General features: G+C 44.0%; 1 protein-coding gene across 2 annotated transcripts in view; it reads left to right on the top strand.

The window, feature by feature from the left end:
* Positions 1 to 3,682: 3,682 nt before the first annotated feature.
* Positions 3,683 to 25,940, top strand: part of TPP2 (tripeptidyl peptidase 2) — a 44,564-nt gene continuing 22,306 nt past the window's right edge. For both annotated transcript variants that reach the window (XM_069970731.1, XM_069970732.1), the window contains exons 1-21: positions 3,683 to 3,863; positions 7,717 to 7,845; positions 9,322 to 9,417; positions 9,632 to 9,736; positions 9,820 to 9,944; positions 12,307 to 12,470; positions 12,696 to 12,850; positions 14,460 to 14,536; positions 14,651 to 14,778; positions 15,313 to 15,412; positions 16,796 to 16,944; positions 17,150 to 17,265; positions 17,417 to 17,585; positions 17,663 to 17,820; positions 19,028 to 19,104; positions 20,162 to 20,265; positions 20,402 to 20,556; positions 21,483 to 21,599; positions 22,219 to 22,319; positions 23,162 to 23,258; positions 25,041 to 25,178. In XM_069970731.1, coding sequence (XP_069826832.1) covers positions 3,696 to 3,863; positions 7,717 to 7,845; positions 9,322 to 9,417; positions 9,632 to 9,736; positions 9,820 to 9,944; positions 12,307 to 12,470; positions 12,696 to 12,850; positions 14,460 to 14,536; positions 14,651 to 14,778; positions 15,313 to 15,412; positions 16,796 to 16,944; positions 17,150 to 17,265; positions 17,417 to 17,585; positions 17,663 to 17,820; positions 19,028 to 19,104; positions 20,162 to 20,265; positions 20,402 to 20,556; positions 21,483 to 21,599; positions 22,219 to 22,319; positions 23,162 to 23,258; positions 25,041 to 25,178 — 2,628 coding nt within the window. In that variant the 5' untranslated portion in view covers positions 3,683 to 3,695. The remainder of the gene's footprint in view (positions 3,864 to 7,716; positions 7,846 to 9,321; positions 9,418 to 9,631; positions 9,737 to 9,819; positions 9,945 to 12,306; positions 12,471 to 12,695; positions 12,851 to 14,459; positions 14,537 to 14,650; positions 14,779 to 15,312; positions 15,413 to 16,795; positions 16,945 to 17,149; positions 17,266 to 17,416; positions 17,586 to 17,662; positions 17,821 to 19,027; positions 19,105 to 20,161; positions 20,266 to 20,401; positions 20,557 to 21,482; positions 21,600 to 22,218; positions 22,320 to 23,161; positions 23,259 to 25,040; positions 25,179 to 25,940) is intronic.

The following is a 25,940-nucleotide window of genomic DNA, read 5'->3' on the forward strand; positions in this document are numbered from 1 at the left end:
TATACATGTACTGTATAGATGGAGTAGGGGGCCCTGTATATACATGTACTGTATAGATGGAGTAGGGGGCCCTGTATATACATGTACTGTATAGATGGAGTAGGGGGTCCTGTATATACATGTACTGTATAGATGGAGTAGGGGGTCCTGTATACATGTACTGTATGGATGGAGTAGGGGGTCCTGTATATACATGTACTGTATAGATGGAGTAGGGGGCCCTGTATATACATGTACTGTATAGATGGAGTAGGGGGTCCTGTATATACATGTACTGTATAGATGGAGTAGGGGGCCCTGTATATACATGTACTGTATAGATGGAGTAGGGGGCCCTGTATATACATGTACTGTATAGATGGAGTAGGGGGTCCTGTATATACATGTACTGTATAGATGGAGTAGGGAGTCTACCAGTTATTACTGTGGATGTTGTGAGGCAGCTTCCCTAGCAACCATAGCTCCCTGTGAAAATGAAAGCAGTAATCCTATTGGTTGCTAAGGCTCCAACTGCCGTGTCTGCTGCAGCTAATTATATCACCTGTGTTTGCAGTGAGGAGATTTTCCCATTCATCTCTATGGGGCGCCTCTCTTTCCCCTCCCCCTCCCCTCCTGTACATCTGGCGGGGACGGGACCTTCGCAATAACCTTTCCGGGCACCCAATGTATCTGTGTGCCAAATTTGGGGTCAAACGGTTCAGGCGTTTGGAAGTCTATAGAGGACAGACAGACAGACAGAAGGACAGACAGACAGACAGACTTTGATTTTTATGATATAGATAGCATTATTAGCACAAAGGTTCAGAAATTCATCAATAAAGTACAATATTGTAGTATGACAATTATCAGTCATTGACAGTCAAAATTTTTCTGTCTATGTTAACTGACAACCTATAGTAAAAAAAATGGGGCTGTTGTTCTCCTTTTACCATAATGTTATGAAAGTCTGGTTTGAAAGCGACGCCACGTTCAGCCCAAGGAAACGTCAACGTTGACAGCCTTGTTAAAATCCCATTTGTCTGTCCAAGTACATGAGTCTTTTGACAAAAATTTTTCTGGAAGTGAAAGAGATGAAATTTTTTCTTAGAATTTCTTGTGCAAAACTGCTCCAACCCTTGAGTTGCCAGAAATGCTGATTCCTGTACCCTTGGATACTCGGGTGCAGCTTCAGTCATGGCTGAAAGCATCAAATAAGGCTAATGCTATCAACTCTTCAGTGAGATACCACAAATGAAGTCCAGGTTTCCTACTTGTTATATCAGATCTAGCTTTATGTGGCTATTGGAGAAGGGAAGTCGGAGGTGCATCCATTGTCCGTGGTGCAGTAATCCATGCTTTAGGATAGAGTGAGGCAGCTAAAGTGGCTTTATCTGTTGTTCCTTTCATTTCAGCGGTTATTAATCGGTCAATGGAAAATCCACATTTTGATGGAATAAATGACTTTGGACATCCATCTTGCTTAATGCATGGAGCTTAGAAATGGAAGCCACGCATAGGGGTTTCTCCAACAAAGATAAGTGACAGGTCCAGGGAACTCTCTGTAGTCGTCACAGGGATGCTGAAGTTGTAGCTACCCATGTATGAAGTCGATTGATGCTTTGCACTAAGCGGCATCATGAAGTTGAAACATCAGAACTAGATGGTTATAACTTGTCATGTTGAATAAAATTCCAATGCCTGTAGTGGTCAGTATGACAGGACCTCCTTGTTAAATTAAAGTGTCACTGTTGTTATAACTTTCAAGATCTAAATCAACAGTAGATGTGATAGGAAGCAAGTTTGTGATATACATTCATTATTTTTTTTATCATGGAAAACACTTATTTTCTGACTTTTTTTCTCAAAAAACAGGAAGTCCTGTATTTCCCAGGCCATCTGAGCGCTCACAGAGAGAAGGCAGTCATGTGACTGATGGACACATTGAGCCGTGACTCTGAATTCCTGTGTTTAGTCAGTTTTTTTCAACCAGCACAAGTCAGAAAATCTGCCTTCTGGAGACTGGACCTGGATTTCTGGTAAGTATAGCTTTGTTTTACAGCAGGATAACAACAAAGAAAAAATTATGAATATAAATTGCAAACTTGCTTTATACCACATCTACTGTTGATTTAGATCTTGAAAGTTATAACAGTGACATTTTTACCTAGACCCCTGAGGTAACCTCCTTTTACTAGAAAAATTTGAAGCCCTAATACAGTATGTATATGCCATGTTCTGGATCTTCTTAAAGAGGTCAAATCCAAGTCTAATAGCTGCTTCTAGCTAAGATTCTAGCAACAAGGTAGATAAGTCACCATGTACTGCGCCCATAGATCTGCAGAATCATCTACGAGCGGAAATAAGGGCTTATAAAGGATGTCAATACAGGGAGCTGCCAGTCTTTCACTTCCCTATTATTATGCTCTTTCATTGTAACAATCCTGATCAGCAGTATATCAGTGGGAGACATCTGACCACAGAACAAGGAAGAGGCAGGTAGAGAGCAGAAATATTGCTATAAAACCCTCCACATGGCTGTGGTTGTTGGTTTTTTTTTTTTATTCATATTTCAGTAACATAACGTTGCTAAAAACAGCAAAGAATTAGTTAATTTCTTAAAGAGGTATTCCCATCTCGACTAATGTGTCCCGGCCACTTCCTGATGTGAGTAAGGGCCTGGGTTGTGACATGTTAGGTCCGCTAAGTCAGTCAGGAAACTTACTTCTTATCTTTCCCAGAACAAAGGGGTTGGGCAGCAATTTTCTATCACGTCTGACCCCTATCTTTACCTATATCATGTCAGTGGTCCTCCAGGAGAGCCTCATGTGAACATTTTATTTGCTCAGCCCTGGCCAAAGTGTGAACCCAGTCTTAGGGTATAAACACACACACCGTATACGCATATTTACTGCTGCGATACGCAGCAAATACGCAACGAATACGTAGCAGATTAGATCTAAATAACTGAACACAGCACCAAATCTGCTGCGTATACGGTGTGTGTGTTTGTACCCTTAAAGGGGTCATTTAGGATTAGAGAAAGCGCAGATACTTTCTTGCAGAAACAGCACCACCCCTGTCCTCAGGTTATGTGTGGTATTACAACTTCGCTCTAATTCCTTCAATAGAACTGAGCTGCAAAACCCCCACACCCAGACTGAGGACGGGGTGGTGCTGGTCTTTGTAAGGCTCGATACCCCTTTAATTAGAATACCCCTTTAGAGAGCGTGCTGAGCAGCTGTCCGCCGCAGGTAAGCTAGGTGTACAGCTCCGTGTTTCCTTCCCATAGAGCGCAGCAGTGCTGGACACCATGCCGGAGACCTGAGGCCGCAGAAGCCCCGGCTCACACATGCAGACGGATGGAATAATACGCAGGCACATGTCACCATAGCCTATAGTCTATAGCACGGGACTGGGCGACATCTGGCCTTCAGCGTCGCCATTTGCAGGCAGACCTCCCCGTACACTGGCCCGGCACTGAGCCGGCTCTGGGCGCACACCGGGGGGCACGGGAGTCACTCCCACACCAGCGTCACCATAATGAATAAGGATTCCCGGAACTATGCAGACACCGCAGCATAGGGGGCGCTCACGAGGTCCGCAGCCCAATCAGCGATAAGTAGGCGTGGCCCGGCCCCATTTCCGCCCTGCCTTGTGGGTCCCGTTGTGGCTTCTTGGCCCCACCTGTCCGCAGGCTCCTCCCCCTCTTCCTTGTCATGATCATGGCTGCCGGCTGTGAAGAACCTTTCCCTTTCCATGGGCTGCTTCCCAAGAAGGAGACCGGAGCGGCGGCGTTCGTGTCCCGCTACCCGCACTATGACGGGCGCGGGGTGCTGATCGCGGTGCTGGACACCGGGGTGGACCCGGGGGCACCTGGGATGCAGGTACATGAGGGCAGCCATGTCTGTAAGGAGGCGGTGAGATGCCAGCCATGGTCACCTGCAGCTATGTGTACACGGTGGGGAGGTGACGGCTGGTGCCCGGGCTGTCACATATACCTGACATGGAGGGGGAAGTGGCTGGGGGTCTCCCTGTCTTCTATCTGCTGCATTGTGGAGGTCTGACTACTGGGCACCCCCTGATCACTAGATGGTAGCACCCTGGTCCCTGCTTCCCCCTGCAGGACTGTGTGTAGGAGGAGGAGGCTGGAGGCAGCAACCCAGTGCCAGGCACTTCCTCCTGATATTCCTCATTGTCAGTGACCTGAGGGGAATGGAGATCAGGCAGCAGCAGTCAGTGACCTGAGGGGAATGGAGATCAGGCAGCAGCAGTCAGTGACCTGAGGGGAATGGAGATCTGAGAGCAGCAGTTGGTGACCTGAGGGGAATGGAGATCTGAGAGCAGCAGTCAGTGACCTGAGGGGAATGGAGATCTGAGAGCAGCAGTCAGTGACCTGAGGGGAATGGAGATCTGAGAGCAGCAGTCGGTGACCTGAGGGGAATGGAGATCTGAGAGCAGCAGTCAGTGACCTGAGGGGAATGGAGATCTGAGAGCAGCAGTCAGTGACCTGAGGGGAATGGAGATCTGAGAGCAGCAGTCAGTGACCTGAGGGGAATGGAGATCTGAGAGCAGCAGTCAGTGACCTGAGGGGAATGGAGATCTGAGAGCAGCAGTCAGTGACCTGAGGGGAATGGAGATCTGAGAGCAGCAGTCAGTGACGTGAGGGGAATGGAGATCTGAGAGCAGCAGTCAGTGACGTGAGGGGAATGGAGCTCTGAGAGCAGCAGTCAGTGACCTGAGGGGAATGGAGCTCTGAGAGCAGCAGTCAGTGACCTGAGGGGAATGGAGATCAGGGAGCAGCAGTCAGTGAGACTTCTTCTCCTGTATATTGAGGAGCTTCTGGGCGGGATTCCCCTGTACCGACCAGGCCGGCTGCTGTGTCTGTTACATGAGGAGGCTTCCAGACACTACCATAGCTCTCTACGGGAGCCGCTGGATGTGCACTAGAATTTACCCCTGTAAGGGTATATGGGGGGATGTGTACACTAATTTGTACACTAAGGCTATATGGGAAGGTGTGTACAATAATCTACCCCTGTAAAGGTATATGGGGAAGGGATGTGTACAATAATCTACCCCTGTAAAGGTATATGGGGAAGGGATGTGTACAATAATCTACCCCTGTAAAGGTATATAGGAAAATGTGTACACATCCCTCCCCCATATACCCTTACAGGGGTAGATTATTGTATACATCCCTCCCCCATATACCCTTACAGGGGTAGATTATTGTACACATTCCTCCCCCATATACCCTTACAGGGGTAGATTATTGTACACATCCCTATCGTTTCGTGTAAACGCAGCATTACACTGCAGTTACCCTGACGTTCCTGTGTGTGATCGGACGACACTTAAAACACCTGCAGTGCAATAGAAACAATAACAATGTGGCCAGGATTCACATTTAGAAACGTGACCACCCACAGAGTCAGCAGCAGCAGGGATGCTGTAAGCTGCTCGGGCACTGGAGGTTGCCTGGCGTCTGCTTCACATGGATGTAAGGGGGGTATTAAAGGACTTGTCCTGGGAGCACAAAAGGTATCTCCTAGTAAAGTGGTGCCCCACTTTCACCCTCCGCTTGTCTCTGAAGTATTCACTTGACCTGGAGGGGAGGGTACTAAGTTGTGATTATTATGTGTGAGTGCGAGCAGTAGCTGCCCAGTATGCCAGTACCCTCATGCAGCGGTTGTGGTTTAGCATGTGTGTGTGATGACTTGGTACCCACCCTTCTTGTCTCAGAAGATATACACTTCCTAGATGAGCCAAGGGCAGGGAGCAGAACGGTAGTAACTTTTCTATCCCCAGGCACCACTTACCTTTATTTTGTGGAAGACTTTTTTTTTCTTCTTAAACCAGGGCCTTTAAGGGTATATTCACACGGGCGGGCTCGCAGCGAGATTCTCTCTGCGAGCCCGGCAGGTCCTGGCAGTTCCCATACACTACATACTTGCTGCGGTCTAAACGACCGCAGCGAGTATGTAATTATACCGCCCTTAACCCCTTCTGCTCCCCCGCTGTGTATATACTTTACCTGTCCTCGCTGCACGGGTCCGGCGTCCTGCTCCCCCGCCCGGCCAATCAGTGGCTGCGGCTGGGCAACACACTGATTGGCCGGACAGGAGAGCAGGACGCCGGACCCGTGCAGCGAGGACAGGTAAAGTATATACACAGCGGGGGAGCAGAAGGGGTTAAGGGCGGTATAATTACATACTCGCTGCGGTCGTTTAGACCGCAGCAAGTATGTAGTGTATGGGAACTGCCAGGACCTGCCGGGCTCGCAGCGAGAATCTCGCTGCGAGCCCGCCCGTGTGAATATACCCTAAAAGAGGGAAATATAGAAGGCTTTAAAGGGTCCTTCTACAGAGAACACTTGTGCTGATACCTAATGTTCTAAATATAATTGTATTGCTTGTAAAAAAAAATACTAAGGAAAAGCTCAAACCGTGACCTGTTGGGGGGTACTTGAGGACTGGAATTGAGAAGCACTGGTGTAGGTCATTAAGGTTAAGTAATCTTTCAAAAATAAGAAAGCATACTCACCTGGCTTCTGGTCCCTACTGCTCCTCTGACATGTCCTTGTCCTTGCAGGGAATGGCCCGCTTAGGTGAATCGTCTTGGCTGATGAGTGGCCATTCTCTGCAGGAAGAACACATCACGGGAAGTGGTAGAGCGCAGGGACCTATTCCCAAAATACTCAGTTTAAAAAACAGTCCTTGAATAATCCTGAAATGCCCATCCTCCTAGGGGGTATATAGGAGAAACATTGTATACGTTGTTTTATTCCGGCACATGCTGCAGGGCTAATTGACAGTCAAAGAAGCTTCTAACAGGCCTCCTTGCCTGTCAATCATCCCTGCAGAGCGTGCTGACAGGCAGAGAGCCACGACTAGTTAGGGCCTAAATGACTAGTCTTGGCCTTTCTCCCTGCAGTGCACGCCAGAATAAATCTGCTAACAGCGTTGTTATAGACGTGATTGGTTCCTTTTAAAGCAGTACTCCAGCTATTTATATTTTTGATATTGAGTAGAAAATAATAAACAGCCTATACTCACCTGTCACATTATTGGTTCCTTCGCTGAATGCTCTGACTGATATTTCCAAGACTGACTCTTTTTGGCAGTAACAGACTACTCAGCCAATCACTAGCCGCAGCGCTGGCCTGCTTTAGTCAGTGGTTGGCCGAGGCTGATGACTCAGTCTTGAAAGAAGTGTCCGGAGTGTTTATTATCATCTATGGGGCCCCAACACAATATAGTACCCCACTGAAGCACCCCTTAAAGGGAACCGGTCACCTGGCATTACAGCGCAGAGCCCGTCCGACCCTCCCCCGGTGCAGCCCCAGATACTTACCCTTTCCTGCAAGTCCCGCTCCTGGCCCTGGTCCCGGGACGGAGATCTCGACTTTGGAAGCCGTGCACGCACTGCAGAGATGAGTCTGACGCCCATAGAGAATGACGGCTCCAGGCATTCTCTATGGGCATCGGACTCATCTCTGGTAATTTGCATACAGCGCACGCTCACCTTCCAGCGCCGATATCTCCGTCCAGGTCCAGGAGCGGGACTTGCAGGAAAGGGTAAGTATCCGGGGCTCCAGCTGGGGGTCGGGCAGGTTCTGCGCCCATTAAAGCTGAACACACACCCTAGTGGCCAAATGTTGGTAGAATTCAGTCACTTGTATGGATTATAAAATCTGTTATGTTTTACATAGTTTAATCTATTTTTCTTTTACCTCAGCTAACATCAGATGGGAAGCCTAAGATAATAGACATTATCGATACAACCGGAAGCGGAGACGTAAACACTTGTACCATAGTGGAGCCAAAAGATGGTGTAATATTGGGCCTGTCTGGTAGGACTTTAAGGGTATGTTTGTTATTTTTTGATGTCCTGAGTGTGTATTGTATATTTCTGTATAGAAGCAAGTTACAGTGAATACACAGGATGTGCTGTCCTGTGTATGTATATGAGGGGCAGAACTATATCTGCCTATTCTACCACTAGTATATGCCATTATTTCCCCTATTTACCACCCTGCAAACTCCATCTCTGTGTCTGCTTTCCCTATGCTCAGCTGCAGTGTGGATGAAGATAAGCCTCTGTGCTGTCTCCTATATACTAAGCACAATATCCTGCAATCCTAGCTCACTGTAGCAAATCTTTAGAAGTTCCAAAACCAGCACTGAGCTGTCTAATTCACAAATCCTGTGTTTTCAATGGCCAGAAAGTCTGCACATTGCACAGGCTGTTTCTCAGCTCTCCCTGTTCACTCATCCCCCTCGGCCCCTAATATGCAGTGTATACCCATCTTCACTCGGCTCTAGACTGCTTTCCCTTAGGGCCCTATTCCACAGTAACGATAATCGGCCGGATCGGCCCGATCCGGCCGATTATCGTTCGGTGAAATAGAACGATCAGCCCATGATAGTGTCATCGGCTGATCGTTCATTTAGGGCCAGACCTAAAATCATCGTTCCCCCACCGCGCATCGCTTCGGTTGCGGCGGGCGACCGACGATTTGAGAAGAAACAGCAGCATCATCATACATTACCTGGCTGCAGGGCTTCTTCTCTGCTCTGTCTTCATCCCCGGGCTATCTTCTGAATGGCCGGTCAGCTGACGGAGCGCTCAGCCAATCACAGGCCGGGACCGCCACGGCCTGTGATTGGCTGAGTGTGGCCTGTCAGCTGACCGGCCATTCAGAAGATAGAGCGCGGGGGACCCGGGGAGGAGACTGAGCGGAGGACAAGCCCTGCAGCCAGGTAATGTATGATGCTGCAAGGACAGCGGTAACGATGTCCTTGCAGCCCTGGCTCAACGATCATCGGGCCGTGGAATAGGCCCAGTAAACGAGCGGCGATCTAGCAGATCGCCGCTCGTTTACATCGTTGATCGGGCCCCCCTCGGCCCGTGGAATAGGACCCTTAGTAATGAACACATAAGAAGTGGGGGTAGGAGGGAAAACCGGCACCAGGGGTTGGCAGGATTATCAGCAACATTCAGTGGCTTTTTGTTAAAAGGGGTTATCCAGTGCTACAAAAACATGGCCACTTTCCCCCTACTGTTGTCTCCAGTTCAGGTGCGGTTTGCAATTAAGCTCCATTTACTTCAATGGAACTGAGTTTCAAAACCCCACCCAAACTGGAGACAACAGTAGGGGGAAAGTGGCCATGTTTTTGTAGCGCTGGATAACCCCTTTAAGAAATGTGCAATGGTTTGACCACGTTTGGAACGCATCCCAGATGTGGATGCAGAAACACAGCCTTACTTTACTTGGTATAAAATCCTGTTTCAGTAATCTGTGTGTTACCAGTTACAATATGATGTTGTCTTCTACCACAGATTCCCACTAACTGGCAAAATCCATCTGGCAGATATCACATAGGTGTTAAGAATGGCTTCGATTTTTACCCAAAGGCACTCAAAGAGCGACTACAGGTAATTGATGGGAAACGTCTGCACACTGCTCATGGGTTGGGCTCCCTTCTTTGGGATTCGTGCACTTACCAGGTTGGTCTGATATAGGTGGAGGGTGGCCACACTGATGGGAACCTTGCACTGATGCATTGATTGATTGTCCTGTAAATGCCCTATTTGGTGGACTGTGAAATGGTTGCTAATTTTAACTTTAGTATTGTTTTTGCATGTTTAGAAAGAGCGGAAGGAGAAGTTGTGGGATCCTGTTCACAGAGCTGTACAAGCAGAAGCTTGCAGGAAGCAAGATGAGATCGACACAAGTTCTAATTCTCAAACTTTGGTATTGGATAGTTTTCTATTTGTATGTTAATTATCTTTTTCTTTTTCTTTTCTTGCCTTTAAAAAAATTTTTTTTTTCTATAGATGGGTAAATTGATAAAAGAAGATGTTCAGAATCAAGTTGAAATGCTGAACTTATTTGAAAAAAAATATAGTGATCCTGGCCCTGTATATGACTGCCTGGTGTGGCATGATGGGGAGACATGGAGGTACGTGACCTTTTATCTGTATTACCCCTATATGTAAACTTTTTTTTAGAACAAATGGTGACATTACTGTAAATTTAATGAAGTTCTTATTTATTTGTACCGATACACTTAGTGATAAGAAGCTGCACATGTAACAAATAAGGCTAGGACTACAGAGAGACATGGGTCACATCCAAATAATGCAAAATATTAGTGTGAGTCATCTGCAACTTGCTGATGCTAAACATTATCTGTGAACTTGCACCAAGCTGTGTGCGATCACTGACAGAGGTGGCAGCAGAGAGCACTGTGTCAGACTGGAAAGAATACAACACTTCCTACAGGACATACAGCAGCTGATAAGTACTGGAAGGCTTGAGATTTTTAAAGGGGTTATTCAGTGCTACAAAAACATGGCCACTTTTCCCCCTCTCTTGTCTCCAGATTGGTTGAGGTTTCAAACTCTGTTCCATTGAAATAAATGGAGCTTAATTGCAAACCACACCTGACCTTGAGACGAGAGGGGGAAAAGTGGCCATGTTTTTGTAGTGATGGATAACTCCTTTAAATAGGAATATTTTACAAATCTCTAAGTTTCTGACACCTGTTGATTTAACAGTTGTACCCCTTTAACAATCAGTGCCCAGACTCCACTGATACATACTTCTGACATGTTAGTCACTAGTCAGTCCAAATGAAGTTAATTTTTTTTTTTTTTAAACATATTTTATTAATTTTTCCGTTTTACAAAAAGGTATGAATATCACCATAGTATTCATGTGGCCATCTCATAAGCATCAAAGTAAGGTTGGCCTTCATAAAATGACATAACATTGTATCATAAAGCATTTTACAGTGTATTGTGAAGTCTGCATCATCTATGACTGTAGTCTGTGATGGGTCACATCTCTAGGGCTAAAATGACCCTTATAGCCTAGTGATGGCAATTTAACCTATACATGATATGCTAGATCACTTAGTCAGAACAAAATAAACTAAAATAACCAGTAATAACCTTTAACAACCAATCCGTCCAGCCACAAAACCAAAATTCCACAGCAGGAGCAGCATGACCGCACAAGCCCCCCACCAGAGCACAAATTAGTCTCCCCTAGGGGATAGTCATGAACAAAGGATATTGGGTAAATTGGGTCTCCGAGGCGTGTAGATGTGGAGGAAAGCCTTGAAAAGTTAATTTTAAGTAAATCCTAGCTGGTTGTGATGAGGGATCCTGTTCATGTTTCATGCTGCCGCTGATTTGGCGGCCTTTAATTCTTGGCAGGAATGCCTTTTAGTCGGCTAATGGTTGAGGTAATGAAAAAAGCATTACCTGCGAGGGGAGCCCGGAGCCTCACACACCCGTGGTGCCGAGCAGGTAATGTATGCTGGGGGGGGGGGGGGTTAAAGGGGCCAGGTCATATACTGGCAGCACATCCACAGCAGCACTGCATCCGCAGCAGATTTCGCTGCAAACTCGCAGCGTGAAATCTGCTGCGAATCCAGTACCTGTGAAGCTACCCTTAAAGCGACTCTGTACCCACATTCTGACCCCCCCAAACCACCGTTCGACAAGTGATGCAGTGTTTGCCCTAAAAACAACTTTTAAACTTGCAGCCCTGTGCCCAAAGGCCTGGGATTAGAATACCTGTGCCCTAACTTTGCACCACCCCTCCGTCCCTCCTCCCCACCCTGTTCATCATTAGGAATGCCACTGAAACATTTTCTCCTGTCTGAACATTGCACAGGTGCCTTAACGATCCAGCCCATGTGCCGCACAGATGAGGAATAGGAGACAATCTGCCTGGAGCATTGCTAATGATGAGGAGGGTGGGGAGGAGGGACAGAGGGTGTGCCAGCTTAATGCATACACAATCTAGGCCACGCCCATTGGGTATGGGGCTGACAGTTTAAAAGTTTATTTTTTAGGACAATAACTGCATCAGCTGACGGACCCCAGGACAGATCTTGGATTAAAAGCAGCTATCCGAAGGTACAAGTGGTTTGGGTGGGGTCAGATTGTGGGTACATAGTCACTTTAAGGGATGCTAAGGCATGGGTTTATTAATACACATTACAATTTAGCCCCCACCAGGAAGAAAGACAACGAGAGTGCCACCTGTTTGAGGTAGCCAACCTGCAACTATAGATAATCCCTAGTGTCATTAATACACATTGAAATCTATACTCTCCCTCTGTCATTGCTTGTGTTCAGGTTGCAGGATGCACAATAACTGTGAATCTAACATCTAGATGGACCAGGTGGTCTTTTTTTCTGTCGACAGTCTTCTATGTTTCAGCATCCCACTCCCCTGGGTTGCCGTTGTATACTACACATGTGTGGTATTTAGTCTGAGCTTGCAGTCTTATATTTGCTGTCTTGCAGGGCATGTATGGACACCAGTGAGTGTGGAGAGCTGGACAGTTGCACCGTGTTAGGAAATTACAGAGAAGCCCAGGAGTATGCGTCATTTGGTACAACAGAAATGCTGAATTACTCCGTCAACATTCATGATGATGGGAACCTGCTTTCCATTGTAACAAGTGGAGGTAATGTGTCATTGTTTTTCTTTATAGTCTTAAAGGTCTCAGTGAGGACATTTTGATAAAACAAATGCAGAGGCCAGTATTCTCCTGCTGTCTGAACTCTAACATATGACAAGGAGATATTATGTAGCCATGTTCTGTAGTTCAGTCATTGATTCTGTGTATATGCTAAAAGAAGCAGAAATAAAATTGCCGGCCTCAAGATTGATGTGTTGTTGTGTATTGCAGGCGCTCATGGAACCCACGTGGCCAGCATTGCAGCAGGATTTTTTCCTGATGAACCGGAAAGGAACGGTGTTGCCCCTGGAGCACAGATTCTAGCAATAAAAATCGGTGACACAAGACTAAGCACAATGGAGACAGGCACGGGGCTTATTAGAGCGGTATGAGTTCCGGTTTTTATTCCTAATTCCTATACACTATAATCCTATGGTTATAAAATTAGGTACCAGGGACGAATTTTGGGGCATTTACTCCATTTGAACCCAGCCTTGCACTATCCAGTTGTTGCTGACAGGGCCAGACTTTGTAGGAACAAAGGCAGTTTTAACAACCAGTTATCTATGTATAAGGAGGTATAAGGTTCTGCCCACAAGGTTTTTGCTTCCTTTTGAAACAGCTTGTTTTTTTCCTGTAACCCTCGTGACGCCAGATGATGATAATGTATGCCATCCATGTCCATCACTTAAGGACAGATGGCATACATTTACGTCATTAGCTGTAAAGGCTCTATGAAGCATGTTCAGGAGCGGAGCTTGCTTCATAGAGGGTAAGGACCAGCTGCTATTAGTAGCCAGGCCCTCACCATCAATGATGAGCCACCAAGATCACGCGGCCGCACACCATTAAGATTAAGTGTAAGTGACAGGAGCCGCTCGGCATGACTGCAGGGTTCCTGATCGAATTGCCCCAGTGACGGAGGCATATGGGTTATCTCAGTGCAGTCTGATCTTCAGTCTTCTGGTAGAGTCTGCCTTACCAGAGTTCTACCTGAAGATGGCAGATAACACTGATCAATGCTAAGATATGGCATTGACCAGTGTATACGATCTAGTGATTGCAGGTAATAGTACCCTAGGGAAGTGTAAAAAAAGTTAATTAAAAAATGTTTTTAGAAATGACATAGCGAGTTGCTTTGTTAGGATTGGCCAGCAGCTTGTCAGGCTGTGGGCTTTGAAGTCTGTGCCACTCCTTGCCACTGTAGGCAGCAAGATCTGTTGCTATTGACTTCTATTTGGCAAAAAAAACGGATCTGTTCTTTAGGATCGTTATTAAATAGGGCAGAAAAAAAAGGAACCTGTGATTCATTAAAAACATTTTGCTCTCTGAATGCATACTTGCGTACTTCAATGCTTTGCTTTTTCATGGGTGCAGTTGACTTATAACCAAATCATGGTGTGAATGTTTTGCTCCAAGCCCCTGTGTAAGGTAGGGAGAGCATGTAGGTCACTAACACCTCATTCAGACAGCCACAATGTAGCTGTATTTTGGAATTTGCGTAAGGCTATGTTCACACTATGCGCAAACAACGGCTGTTATTTTTGAAACCACGGTTGTGGTTATGAAATTTGGCCATTGTTTTTACACGGTGTGAACATTCCAACCCGAGTAATCCGAACAGCATTATAGATGCCTAGTCTGATCAGGCCATGATTTGTTGGTAAAGTGTGTCTGCCGCATGGTCATCAGAATAAGGTTGAAGAGACAGAGAAATGTTAGGTGGTTTAATTTGTAGGTACCTTGTAGCCAAGATGGAAAAGGGCAGTGATAGGGGCACAGGTGGCGTCATATTAAGCAACTTGTTTCTGACTTATAACTTGGGAAATACTGGTACCAAATCTCTTGCTCTTTATGTCTATAGTAAATGTATATAAGTTGGATATGACCATAAACCTGGAAGCAGCCATTGTCTAGTTCTATCATTCGTTTATAATTTCTTTGACTTCTACAGTTTTAATATATCAAATATGAACTCTAGTCTTTATTTCACAGATGATTGAAGCAATAAAGTATAAGTGTGACCTTGTCAATTACAGCTATGGGGAAGCCACTCACTGGCCAAACTCTGGGTACGTCTGTAATTCTGTATTGACCAGTGTACAGGCATATTTTTAATATATCAAATGTATTTACTATGAATGCATGACGGAAACTCTGCAGTCTCTTGTTTTCTTTGTTATTAGGAGAATTTGTGAAGCAATTAATGAAGCGGTATGGAAAAATAACATCATTTATGTCTCAAGTGCTGGCAATAATGGCCCATGTCTTTCAACCGTGGGCTGTCCAGGAGGAACTACCTCTAGTGTCATAGGTGAGATTGTTGTGCCTTTGGTAGTATGCACTGACAGGGTTGTCTTTTTTTTTTTTTTTTTTTTTTTTTTTATCTTTGGACATATTACATAAAAGTAACTGAAATGTGCCACAGGGTATATTTTTTTTAAAAAAAAAGAAGCAGTAACAGCTATAAAGCATCATGGGACACAAGTCAAATCAAAAGTTAAAGGGGTTGGCCACTATAGTAAAATTGTTCAGTGTACAGTACTGACAGCAGCTCCCTGTGTGCTTTGCAGTGCTGATATCGGTCTGTGCTGTCCTGCTCTGTATGCTGAATGGTGATTCAGTCCATAAGATGGCTGAGCATGAAGGAGCATGTGACCATGCCTCTCCCACAGGGAGGGTCCTTTTTTCTGCCATTCTTTAATACTATATTCTATTATATCTATACTATTTTCCCATTGATTTACAGGGAGTATGATGATCCAAAAACTTGTTCATTCTTGCATATTTGAGTGAATTTAATTTACAACAATATGTTCTCATGTACATAAGGCCGTTCTTTTCTCAGGTGTGGGGGCATATGTTTCTCCAGACATGATGATTGCAGAATATTCCCTCCGAGAAAAACTACCTGCTAACCAATATACTTGGTCTTCAAGAGGTCCTAGGTAACATTCTCAATATCTTGAGAGAATTTAAATACAAATAGACACATGAGTTAATGAAACCCACACTCCTTTGGTTTTCTACACATCTTGTTGTGGGGATTGTTGTTTGTTGTTGTTTTTCCTATCCATGTCATAGCCTTATGAGGGTTTGTTTTGCCTTTGAGGGTTTTTTTAACTTTCCCTTGTAAAGGGACCTTTTTAAAGGGATTTTCCAAGCAAAATGGACTGATAAGCTATTCACGGGATCAGTGACTGATCGTTGCCTGCACTACAAAATTAGTTCAAGTGAGTTTGAGCTGAGCTGTAATTACACTGCTTCCAGCCCTGTTCACTGTGTAATGCAGATGTCAGCCGATAAATTACTGGTTCCTTATTCATTTGTTTTGGTAGGAAACTACCTTTAGGCTGGCTTCACACTGCCTTAACATCCTGGAAAAAAACTTGTGGCCAAGATGTTAATAAAAAGTTTATGATCTGCCTTACATACATGGAATTTAGTTAACTTACCCTTCAGTCTTCTGGTCTTCTGTCACTTGGAGGCTGAGCTGGGACCCTGCTAAAGCTGCTGATTGGCTGAGCTGGGACCCTGCTGCAGCTGCTGATTGGCTGAGCTGACACTTGTGCAGTGTCAGCTTAGGCAATCAGCAGCAATGGCCCAGCTGATGTCAGATTTGCTTTTTTTTAAGCAGGACCAGCCTGTGGCATTCTAAAAAAAAAAAAAGTGTGTGTGTGGGGGGAGGGGGGGGGGCACCCTAAGGCTGGAAACCGTTTTTTTTTTTTTTTTTTTTAACTGCCACTTTAGTTTTTGTCCCAAAACGAGAAGAGCATCCAACAGGAAAGAAAAGTACAAGTCCTCCCTTTTTATTTTCTGTCCCATTTGAATCCATTTCTGGTTTTGGCACAAAAACTGCCATGTGTGCCTTATAGTGGGTGAGCACCGGCTACCATCTGTCTGTTGTCTGATTGGGACCCCCAGGTCTCTTACCTGCAGACTCCTTGAGTTAGCAGATAACACTGATAAATGCTATGCAATGGTAGAGCACTGACTAGTGCATGCAATTTGTGATGCGATATTACAATAGTTCTGATATGGTGAATGCAGTAGTAAGACAATTTCCTGTATAGCTGTGCTGAAATTTTCCATGGGCTGTATAGTGTCTTCAGAAAAGGGAACACTAAAAGAATGTTGCCACCCTTATACATAATTCTAAGTGGATTTTGGTTATGTTGAGAAAAAAAGCTAAAATGTGAGTTTTCCTAGAAACTGAAGGCTGTGAACTCCAGGGTGTGTGCATGTTATTCACCTACAGCTATATGACATATATATATATTTTTTTTTCTTCTGAAATAATAAAATGCACTGTGCTTTTTCCCTGTCATCAGCACTGATGGATGTCTTGGAGTCAGTATAAGTGCGCCTGGAGGAGCCATAGCATCTGTACCAAACTGGACCTTGCGTGGCACTCAGTTAATGAATGGAACGTCCATGTCTTCTCCCAATGCTTGTGGAGGCATTGCACTAGTATTATCCGGTAAGTGTGCAGAGCTGCGCTTTGTAACATTTCTCCCAGTCTGTACCTGGAATATGTCTTCAAAACTGTATGCTTCACTACATGTGTAATGTGTGTGAGCTAACCTGGCTGGGGTGACTTACTAAGCAGTGTGTACTAATGTGTATTGCATATGCTTTTTATTTAATTTTTTTTTTTAAACTTTGTTTATGTCTCCTCTACCTAGGCCTCAAAGCAAATGGAGTCATGTACAATGTTCACTCAGTTAGAAGAGCTCTTGAAAACACTGCTATGAAAGCGGAAGACATTGAAGTCTTTGCCCAAGGGCATGGTATAATTCAGGTTTGTGAGCTTCTAGAACAGTGTGCTTATTATTCTTTTACTATTTATTAGTCATATTCATATCTAGTTGGGTAATGCAGTGAGAAATGTCTGAAGGGGAAAGTATGCTTTACTTTCTACATGCAAACAAAATCTGATTTCCTCTTACTAGGTTGACAAAGCTTATGACTACCTCATGCAGAATGACTCGCTAACCAGTAAGATAGGGTTCACCATTACAGTGGGAAATGGCCGTGGAATCTACCTCAGGGATCCAGTACAGGTAGCTGCTCCATCAGATCATGGTGTAGGCATTGAGCCAATGTTCCCAGAAAACACAGGTGAGAATCTTATAGCGGGCTTACATATCTAGAGTGGGATTTTAAATGTCTCTTATTAAATGTTTCTCTTTTGACAGATAATTCTGAAAGAATTTCTCTACAACTTCACTTGGCACTTGTCTCAAATGCTTCCTGGCTTCAGTATCCAAGTCACTTGGAGCTGATGAACCAGTGTAGACATATAAATGTCCGTGTGGATCCTCGTGGTTTACGTGAAGGGGTGCATTATACAGAGGTAAAAGCGCATCCTTTAATTAAAGGATTAATTAAAAAAATGAATACAGATTTTATCTGACTTAATCTTTTGACTGTCTAGTCGGATTTTAGAATTCTCCAATTGTAGCACACTGTATTGCATCTTTAGGCTGGGTTCACACTACGTATATTTCAGTCAGTATTGTGGTCCTCATATTGCAACCAAAACCAGGAGTGGATTGAAAACACAGAAAGGCTATGTTCACACAATGTTGAAATTGAGTGGATGGCCACCATTTCCTTTCTGTGTTTTCAATCCACTCCTGGTTTTGGTTGCAATATGAGGACCACAATACTGACTGAAATATACGTAGTGTGAACCCAGCCTTAAGGCGCTGTCACTATAAAAGAAAAAAAAAGTTTTGATGTGTCAGAGACACGCCAAAAGCTTTGATCGGGCTGCGTCTTGAGTGTTCAGACCCTCACTGATTCTGAAAGTGAACAGGGAGCTTAGCATATTCTTCCCCATCACTATGTCACTTGACAAGACAACCTCAGGCCATATTCACACAATGTAAGTTCCGCAGTAATCATGGCTGTTGTTGCAACGGCCGTGATTAGTACGAAACTTACATTGTGCTGCAGGCTGAGGGAATCCCGGGCAAAGCGTATACACATGGTATACACTCCGGCTGGGATCCCTAGCAGCAGCACGAGAAACTGACTTAAACTGTTGGTGCACACTATGGAGTGTGCGGCTCCGGCCGCACGCTCCATTGTGTGCCATGGGGAGTTGTGATGCGTGCGCATGGATGCCCCCGCATCAGAACTCTGTGGCTCTAAAGATCATCCGGCCTAAACTGCAGTATGGTCTTTTACAGCGTCTGAACATGGCCTCATAATGTAAGCCTCTGGGGCATGTGTTTTTTTTTGTTTTTTTTTTAAAGACAGAGCAGTAGTGTGGTCCTCCCCCCGCTTGTCAGAAAACACTCACTCTGACTAATTAAAAACTTTTGACATGTCTCATTTTTTTTTTTTTTTTTAACAAGTACACTTTCAAGCCTCAAAACTATTAATTAAAGCCATGGCACTCTTGTCAGGCATAACTGGAAGTGTGTCTAAAACACACAATAAATGTGGTTAACAGCAAATAAGTGAGTGGTGGGGTTTTTTTGGGTTAAAATTGTGCCAGTTGAGTTCTGGAAAGTCTTCATTATTTTTCATGGGATGTATTATTATTTTTTCAGATTTGTGGTTATGATGTATCCTCCCCTAATTCCGGCCCATTATTCAGAGTTCCAGTAACTGTTGTCATTCCAGCAAAGTAAGTGCTGTTACCGTATGTTGATAGATCACAAATGGACATTCAGACACAATCAAAATTTAGAAACTAATAATTTTAATTTAAAGTGATAGTCACCTACCTTCCTCTCGCTTCATTTTATTGGTGGCCAATGTCACCTAAAGAGCTTCACGGCAGTTAAAGTGACACTGTCACCCCCTTCGTGCATTCTGACATCTCTTCGCAGGTGTAAAGGGTAAATTTAGCGTTTTTCATACCTTATTTCATATCATACGTTATGGTGTTTGTTTAAGTAAAAAGTGTTCTTTTATCAACTGCAGATTGTATTAAGTGGGTGTGGCCTCGTGGTATTAGAGCTGCTTAGCCACGCCCACAACGGCACCATTGGCCCCGCCCCCTTGACGCCCATTGGTTGGCCGACGTAAAGGGGGTGGGGTCTAGACCTTCCGGACAGCCTGTTCCAATGGCCGGCGAGGGGCCGGGGCCAACTGTGGCGTTGTGGGCGGGGATAAGTGTCGCTAATGTTGTAGCCCCCGCCCACTTAACACAATCTGCAGTTGATAAAAGATGACTTTTTACTTGAACAAGCACCATGACGTATGATATAAAATAAGGTATGAAAACCGCAAAATTTACCCTTTACACTTGTGTAGAGATGTCAGAATGCAAAAAGGAGGTGACAGTGTCACTTAAAGCCTCATCTACCTTCTGGGGAGGGGGCCCAGCTGCTGTAAAGGCCTCACCTAGATGACACCGGCCACCAATGAAATGAAGTCATTTTAGAGCAGAAAAGACACAGACAAGTGTTATACTGATATATATTGAATGTGCAGCTTCTAAGCTTATGGATGGTGGGGAGGACCACACATAGAGTAAGGAGGGTGATAATATCACTTTAAGACAGCAGCATGTCTGGACGTCAAGAGTGTTACTGTGCTGTTTTATAGAACTTGATGTAGGTAACTAGGTAGCCCAGGTGCAAATATGAACATCCACTTAAATATTAAATATAAGTAGGGGGGGGGGTCTATATTTTTATTTATTAATTTTTGTTTTGTTTTTTTAATATTTCTTTTAGACTTAGTGATTCTACATATGACATGGAGTACAAAGATGTTCACTTTAAACCTGGACAGATTCAACGCCATTTTATTGAAATTCCTCTAGGAGCTACATGGGCTGGTAAGAGAAAATACCCAGAGAATGTTTGTACCTCCTATGTCTTGCAGATTTAAGAGCATATCTAAAGGTGGCGGTGGCTGAAAGGTTTTTCAAAAAATCGTTGACCAATGTTTCTTTCACTTTTCTCCTTAATCAGAGGTTACTGTGACCTCTCGCTCCGTGGATGTCGCTTCCAAGTTTGTTCTTCATGCGGTTCAGCTAATGAAGCAGAAAGCCTACAGAAGTCATGAGTTTTACAAATTTACATCTTTGCCTGAGAGTGGTTCTGTGACGGAAGCGTTTCCTGTGCTGGTGAGTCGTGCACAGAGCTGTGGTTGTGGTAGGCTGCTACTAGAATGGGTTACATAAAGGTGCCAATAGTGTAAATGTTTAGCCTAAACTCAATCCACTACTGGAGTTGGGGTCTATGCCTATTGTTTAATGAACTGCACCTTCCTGAACATTCTTTAGGTACACGGTTATTTCTCAATTTTTTTTTTATTGTACCTATGTTGCTCTTTCCTATAATTTGCTGGGAGGACTGTATAAAGATACATACATGCAGTTAGTAGTATTAGTTGGTTGGTGTGCTTGCATGCAATAATTGTGGCACTTCCTTGTATAAGGAGTAGGGAGGAAAGGAGGGAGCTTTTAGATTTGTTTTCTGCATCAAAAATAGTTTAAAGTGTATTTTACTGTGGTGTATTTAATGCAACCATAACAATTGATAGTCAGTTGAGATGAGTGAACCGGGTTCGGGTTCGAGTCCATCCGAACCCGAAAGATCGGCATTTGATTAGTGGTGGCTCCTGAACTTGGATAAAGCTCTAAGGTTGTCTGGAAAACATGGATACAGCCAATGACTATATCCATGTTTTCCACATAGCCTTAGGGCTTTATCCAACTTCAGCAGCCACCGCTAATCAAATGCCGAAAGTTCGGGTTCGGATGGACTCTAGCATGCTCAAGGTTCGCTCATCTCTAATAGTCAGTAATAGAGAAGCTGGACACAGGTGTTAGAAAACTAGCCCCCTCTGCTGGTCTTCTGGTCTATAAAACAGAGCTGACAAATGAGAATGGTCAGCTCTAGTTGCCGGTGGGAAGACGTTAATTGCTTAGTTGTATTAGAAGGAAACACCAACATGTTAACGTTTTAGAATTATATTCAGATTTAAGTGTTACTTTCTCATTCTAATTTTCTTAATTGCTAAGTTTATTGCTTTCTCTTTGGCCGACAGGGGGGCAAGACAATTGAATTTTGCATTGCACGTTGGTGGGCAAGCCTTAGTGATGTCCGTATTGACTATTCCATTTCTTTTCATGGAGTTGCCTGTGGACTAACCCAGCTCAATATTGTAAGTTGTGTGTTTTTTTGGGGGGGTTGTGGTGGTGGAGGTGGTGTTTTGCTTTGTCAATATGTTGCCTTACGCGTCCCGCTCCTGGACCCTGACGACAGTCTGTGTATCTCCCTTGCTTTTACGTCAGGACCCATCTGACAAAGGCCCGCTCAGCCAGTCAGTGACTAACTGGGAACACTGCTGCAGTCACTTACTGGCTGAGCCGCCTAAATCCCACCCTATAGTGACATTTCAGCCAGGTTATCCTGTACCCCTCAGCTAAAGAGAAAAGGACATGCGTGGGGTGGGGGTGGGGGGCTGGCTGGAGCCCGGTGATGTTGCGCAGCGTGGGCGTGAGGTCCGGTAAGCATAATTTCTATGTTCGCCCCACTCCCTGCCCAAAATGATTTTTCACTCCCCACCAGACATCATCTGTAATGTACATAAAGGTCAGTCAGGAACTAATGATAAGGGGTTATTCCCAGCACAGACATTTGTGGCTTATCCACAAGATCTGCCATTAATGTCTGATAGTCGAAACCTACCACTCAATGTCTCGGGCAAAACTCCTTTAGTGGTTCAGGCAGTAATGACTATTTTATAGCTGTTGTACATTGACCTTTTATTTTTTCCCCAGCATGCTTCTGAGGGGATATCTCGTTTTGACGTGCTTTCTACATTAAAGTATGAAGACCTGTCCCCCAGCATAAGCTTAAAGAATTGGGTGCAAACCTTAAGGTAGTTACATATCTAGAAATATCAACACATACACTTGTACACTCAGTACATTGACGTGTACATTTCACACTTCCACCATTGATCCATATTCTGTTGCATGTAGGGTTTTCTGTGTCTAAAGGTTTAAGGTAAAGAGTTGTTTATTGAACAGGAGGACTTACCCAATATTGCTCACTCCAGTCCTGTTGGCTTAGCTCAATAATTCCTTTTACAGGACTGATCCATAGACTACATTTGGCTGATGGGGTCACAGCTCCCACCTAATTATTTTTGGACATCTTGTTCTATCCATTGTCTTTTTTCTTGGTTTTGTTTCTCAGTCATTTGGCTTCTCCTGTTGCATATGGACAAATGGAGTTCAGCAGTTCAGATTTAGCAGTTTGAGACAATGGGGCACATTTATCAATCTGCACCCTGGCGTACACCCCAGAAGATCCCCGCTCACCTGATGGGCAGGCAGGAGTGGTGTGGCAAGACGGTGTGATTTATCATGGAAACAAGCTTGCAAACAGGCATAATCTATGGTAGAAATCTACACCTGCTCAAGAACAGGTGTAGATTTCTGCAGTAAGTGCAGGTCCTGCTGGGTTTGCTATAAAGTGAATTGGGCTTGGGGCTTTATTTAAGACCAGCATACTCTTGATAAATGTCCCTTAATGTGTCTGGTTGTTGTCAAATAGCAGCCGATCACAGCTACTGTTAGTAGCTAGGGACAGAAAGTAATTATACTACCATTATATGGAATTAAATATAGCTTAATATTTTAATAGCTTCAGTACATGTATACACATGGTGAGACTTACTCTATTATTGCATATTAAATTTATGTGTTGCACCTATAGGCCTGTCAGTGCCAAAACCAGACCTCTGGGCCACCGTGATGTTTTGCCGAATAACCGTCAATTATATGAAATTATTTTAACTTATAACTTTCATCAGGTGAGTTTTACTACTTTAGTTACACATGTGTTTTTTTTTTTTTTCCCCTCTCCTTAAACTTACAGCTCTCTGCAATGTATAGTAATCAATTGTACTTACGGCCAGTTGTACGAAAGAACTGCCATTGTGTAAAGTGTGACTCTTACTACTTCAGCAGTTTTACTAATAGAGAATACACAACATGTGGAAACCAGTTTCCTGGGGCTGCTCCACCTTGTGCTGTCAACATTACTGCTGTCTTACACATGCAAGTTTTTGCGGGTTACAGCTGCTTTCTTTGATGTGTGGATAGATATATAGATAGATATAAGAAAATAAAACTTAAAAATATAGTGTGTTTTTTTGTATTTACATTTTCATGCAAGAGTAAAGTGAATCTGTCAGCTTAATATGCTGCACTTTGAAAGGGTATAACAGCTACGGGTCTGTACTCCTAATAACCAAAACTACACCAAAAAATTACTAACAGAAGCACAGAAAGATCAGCAGAAGCCAGTGATCAGCAGGCAAATGTGTGTTCATCAGCTTGATGGCTTTTCTTTTTTTTTTTTTTTTTCTCTTAAGTCAATGGTATTTCTCGTGTGCCTCCACTCTGCCCAAAGAATTAATATGTCTTTAGGTCCGGACTGCACATCACTACGTGTAATAGCGATACACGGCCGACTGCTAACAATTAAATAAACTGACATACATTACCTCTCCACACTGCCAATCTTCTCCTGTCCTCTACTTGCTTCCCGGCAGCGGCAGCCTCAGAGTGGCCTCTGACCTGACAGGCCACTCAGCGGCAGTCCTGGCCAGTGATTGACTTTCAGCTCAGAGACCACTCTGATGCGGCGCCGGGAGTAAAGGGCAGGAAAAGATCTGCTGCATGGAGAGGTAACATATAACCGTTTAGGGCAAGGGCTGCACGGACATTGCTATGTCTGTGCAGTCCTTGCTAAATCGGCAGTCTTGCAGATCAGCACTTGTTTATACTATTGATTGGGCAGCCAGGACCTGTAGATGTATAGGGCTTTCCTGAACAACCACTGACAGATGATTTCAGTGAGAAAAGCCGCAGTGCTCTCGCTGTGGCTTTCCCCTCATGTTCCTGTGTATGGGGAGAAGGGACGAGAGAGAGAACCAATAGCTAAATGATTGTTCAGCAGTCAGTTATTAAAGGAGAAGTCCGGTGAAAATTTTTATTTAAGTATTGCATTGCCCCCCAAAAGTTATACAAATCTCCAATATACACTTATTACAAGAAATACACATAAAGTGCTTTTTTTCCCTGCACTTACTTTTGCATCAAGGCTTCACTTCCTGGATAAAATGGTGATGTCACGACCCGACTCCCAGAACTGTGTGGGCTGTGGCTTCTGGAGAAGATGATGGCAGAGGGATGCTCAGTGTCCCTCCAGTGCCCTGTGTCCCTTAGTGTCCTCCTGCCATCATCCTCCCCAGCAGCCACAGCCCGCACAGCTCTGGGAGTCGGGTCGTGACATCACCATTTCATCCAGGAAGTGAAGCCTTGATGCAGTAGTAAGTGCAGAGAAAAAAAGCACGTTTTAAGCATTTCCTGTAATAAGTATATATTGGTGATTTGTATAACTTTTGGGGGGCAATACAATACTTTAATAAAATTTTTCACTGGACTTCTCCTTTAAAGATGTATGACTGCTTTGAGAGGGGATGGGATAGCTAATTGAGCCCAGGGAAGATCTGTGCAATATAGAAAGAACAATGCACCATTGATGTACCGAAAATTTAGATTGTGTTTTTTATTTTTTTATTTTAAAGCCTAAATGTGGAGAAGTTACACCTAGCTGTCCATTACTCTGTGAGCTGTTGTATGAATCTGAATATGACAGCCAGCTTTGGATTATATATGACCAGAACAAAAGACACATGGGCTCAGGAGATGCATATCCACATCAGGTAATGTCTTATAATTATTATTATGAAAAAACAGTGTTAATTATGTAAGCTGTGTGGGCTGTCTGTGGAGCTTAGGGTGCTAGTTATTTAAAGGCTACAGACCTTCCTATGACTATGGAATAGCCATCATTTTATAGAATTCACAATGCAAAACTTGAACTTTTGACGGTTTAAGTACTGGATCTGCACTGAAGTCTGGGCTTAGCACATGCCAGTAAGGGCCCTTTTACATGGAAAGATTATCAGGCAAAAATACTTATATCTTTCGGATTTAAGCGATAATCTTTCCGTGTGTATGCAGGCAATGATCAAACTACCAATGAAAATGTCATTGATCGCATCTTTTGATTGACTACCCCATTGCGTAATATTCTGCGTCAGTATGCAGACCTGTAATTTTTATCCAGTCTGGACATTGCTCTCTGAACTAAACTAAACTAGTCTCATACATTGTTACATGCCACCAGAGAGATTTATATAGCTGCTGCTAGTATGTTTGGTGCGCACAGCATTGTCTTAATTGTAGAACTTAGTAGGTTCAGGAGGGCAGTTTGAGAAATGAGCAGTGTTATCCCATAGGAAGTAATGTAAATGTGTTTAATTGCTTCCATCACCTACCAATAATTACCTACAGTACCAATTTATTACATTGAAAAGTGCCCAGTTTAATCACTACAGTACAGTACATAATAGCACTATACTGCATCTACATTATATACAAGAAACACACAACAAAACCAGCAATTATAGAACAGTAGTCAT

Source organism: Dendropsophus ebraccatus, chromosome 5 (genome assembly GCF_027789765.1).
Source record: "Dendropsophus ebraccatus isolate aDenEbr1 chromosome 5, aDenEbr1.pat, whole genome shotgun sequence".
Classification (NCBI taxonomy): domain Eukaryota; kingdom Metazoa; phylum Chordata; class Amphibia; order Anura; family Hylidae; genus Dendropsophus; species Dendropsophus ebraccatus.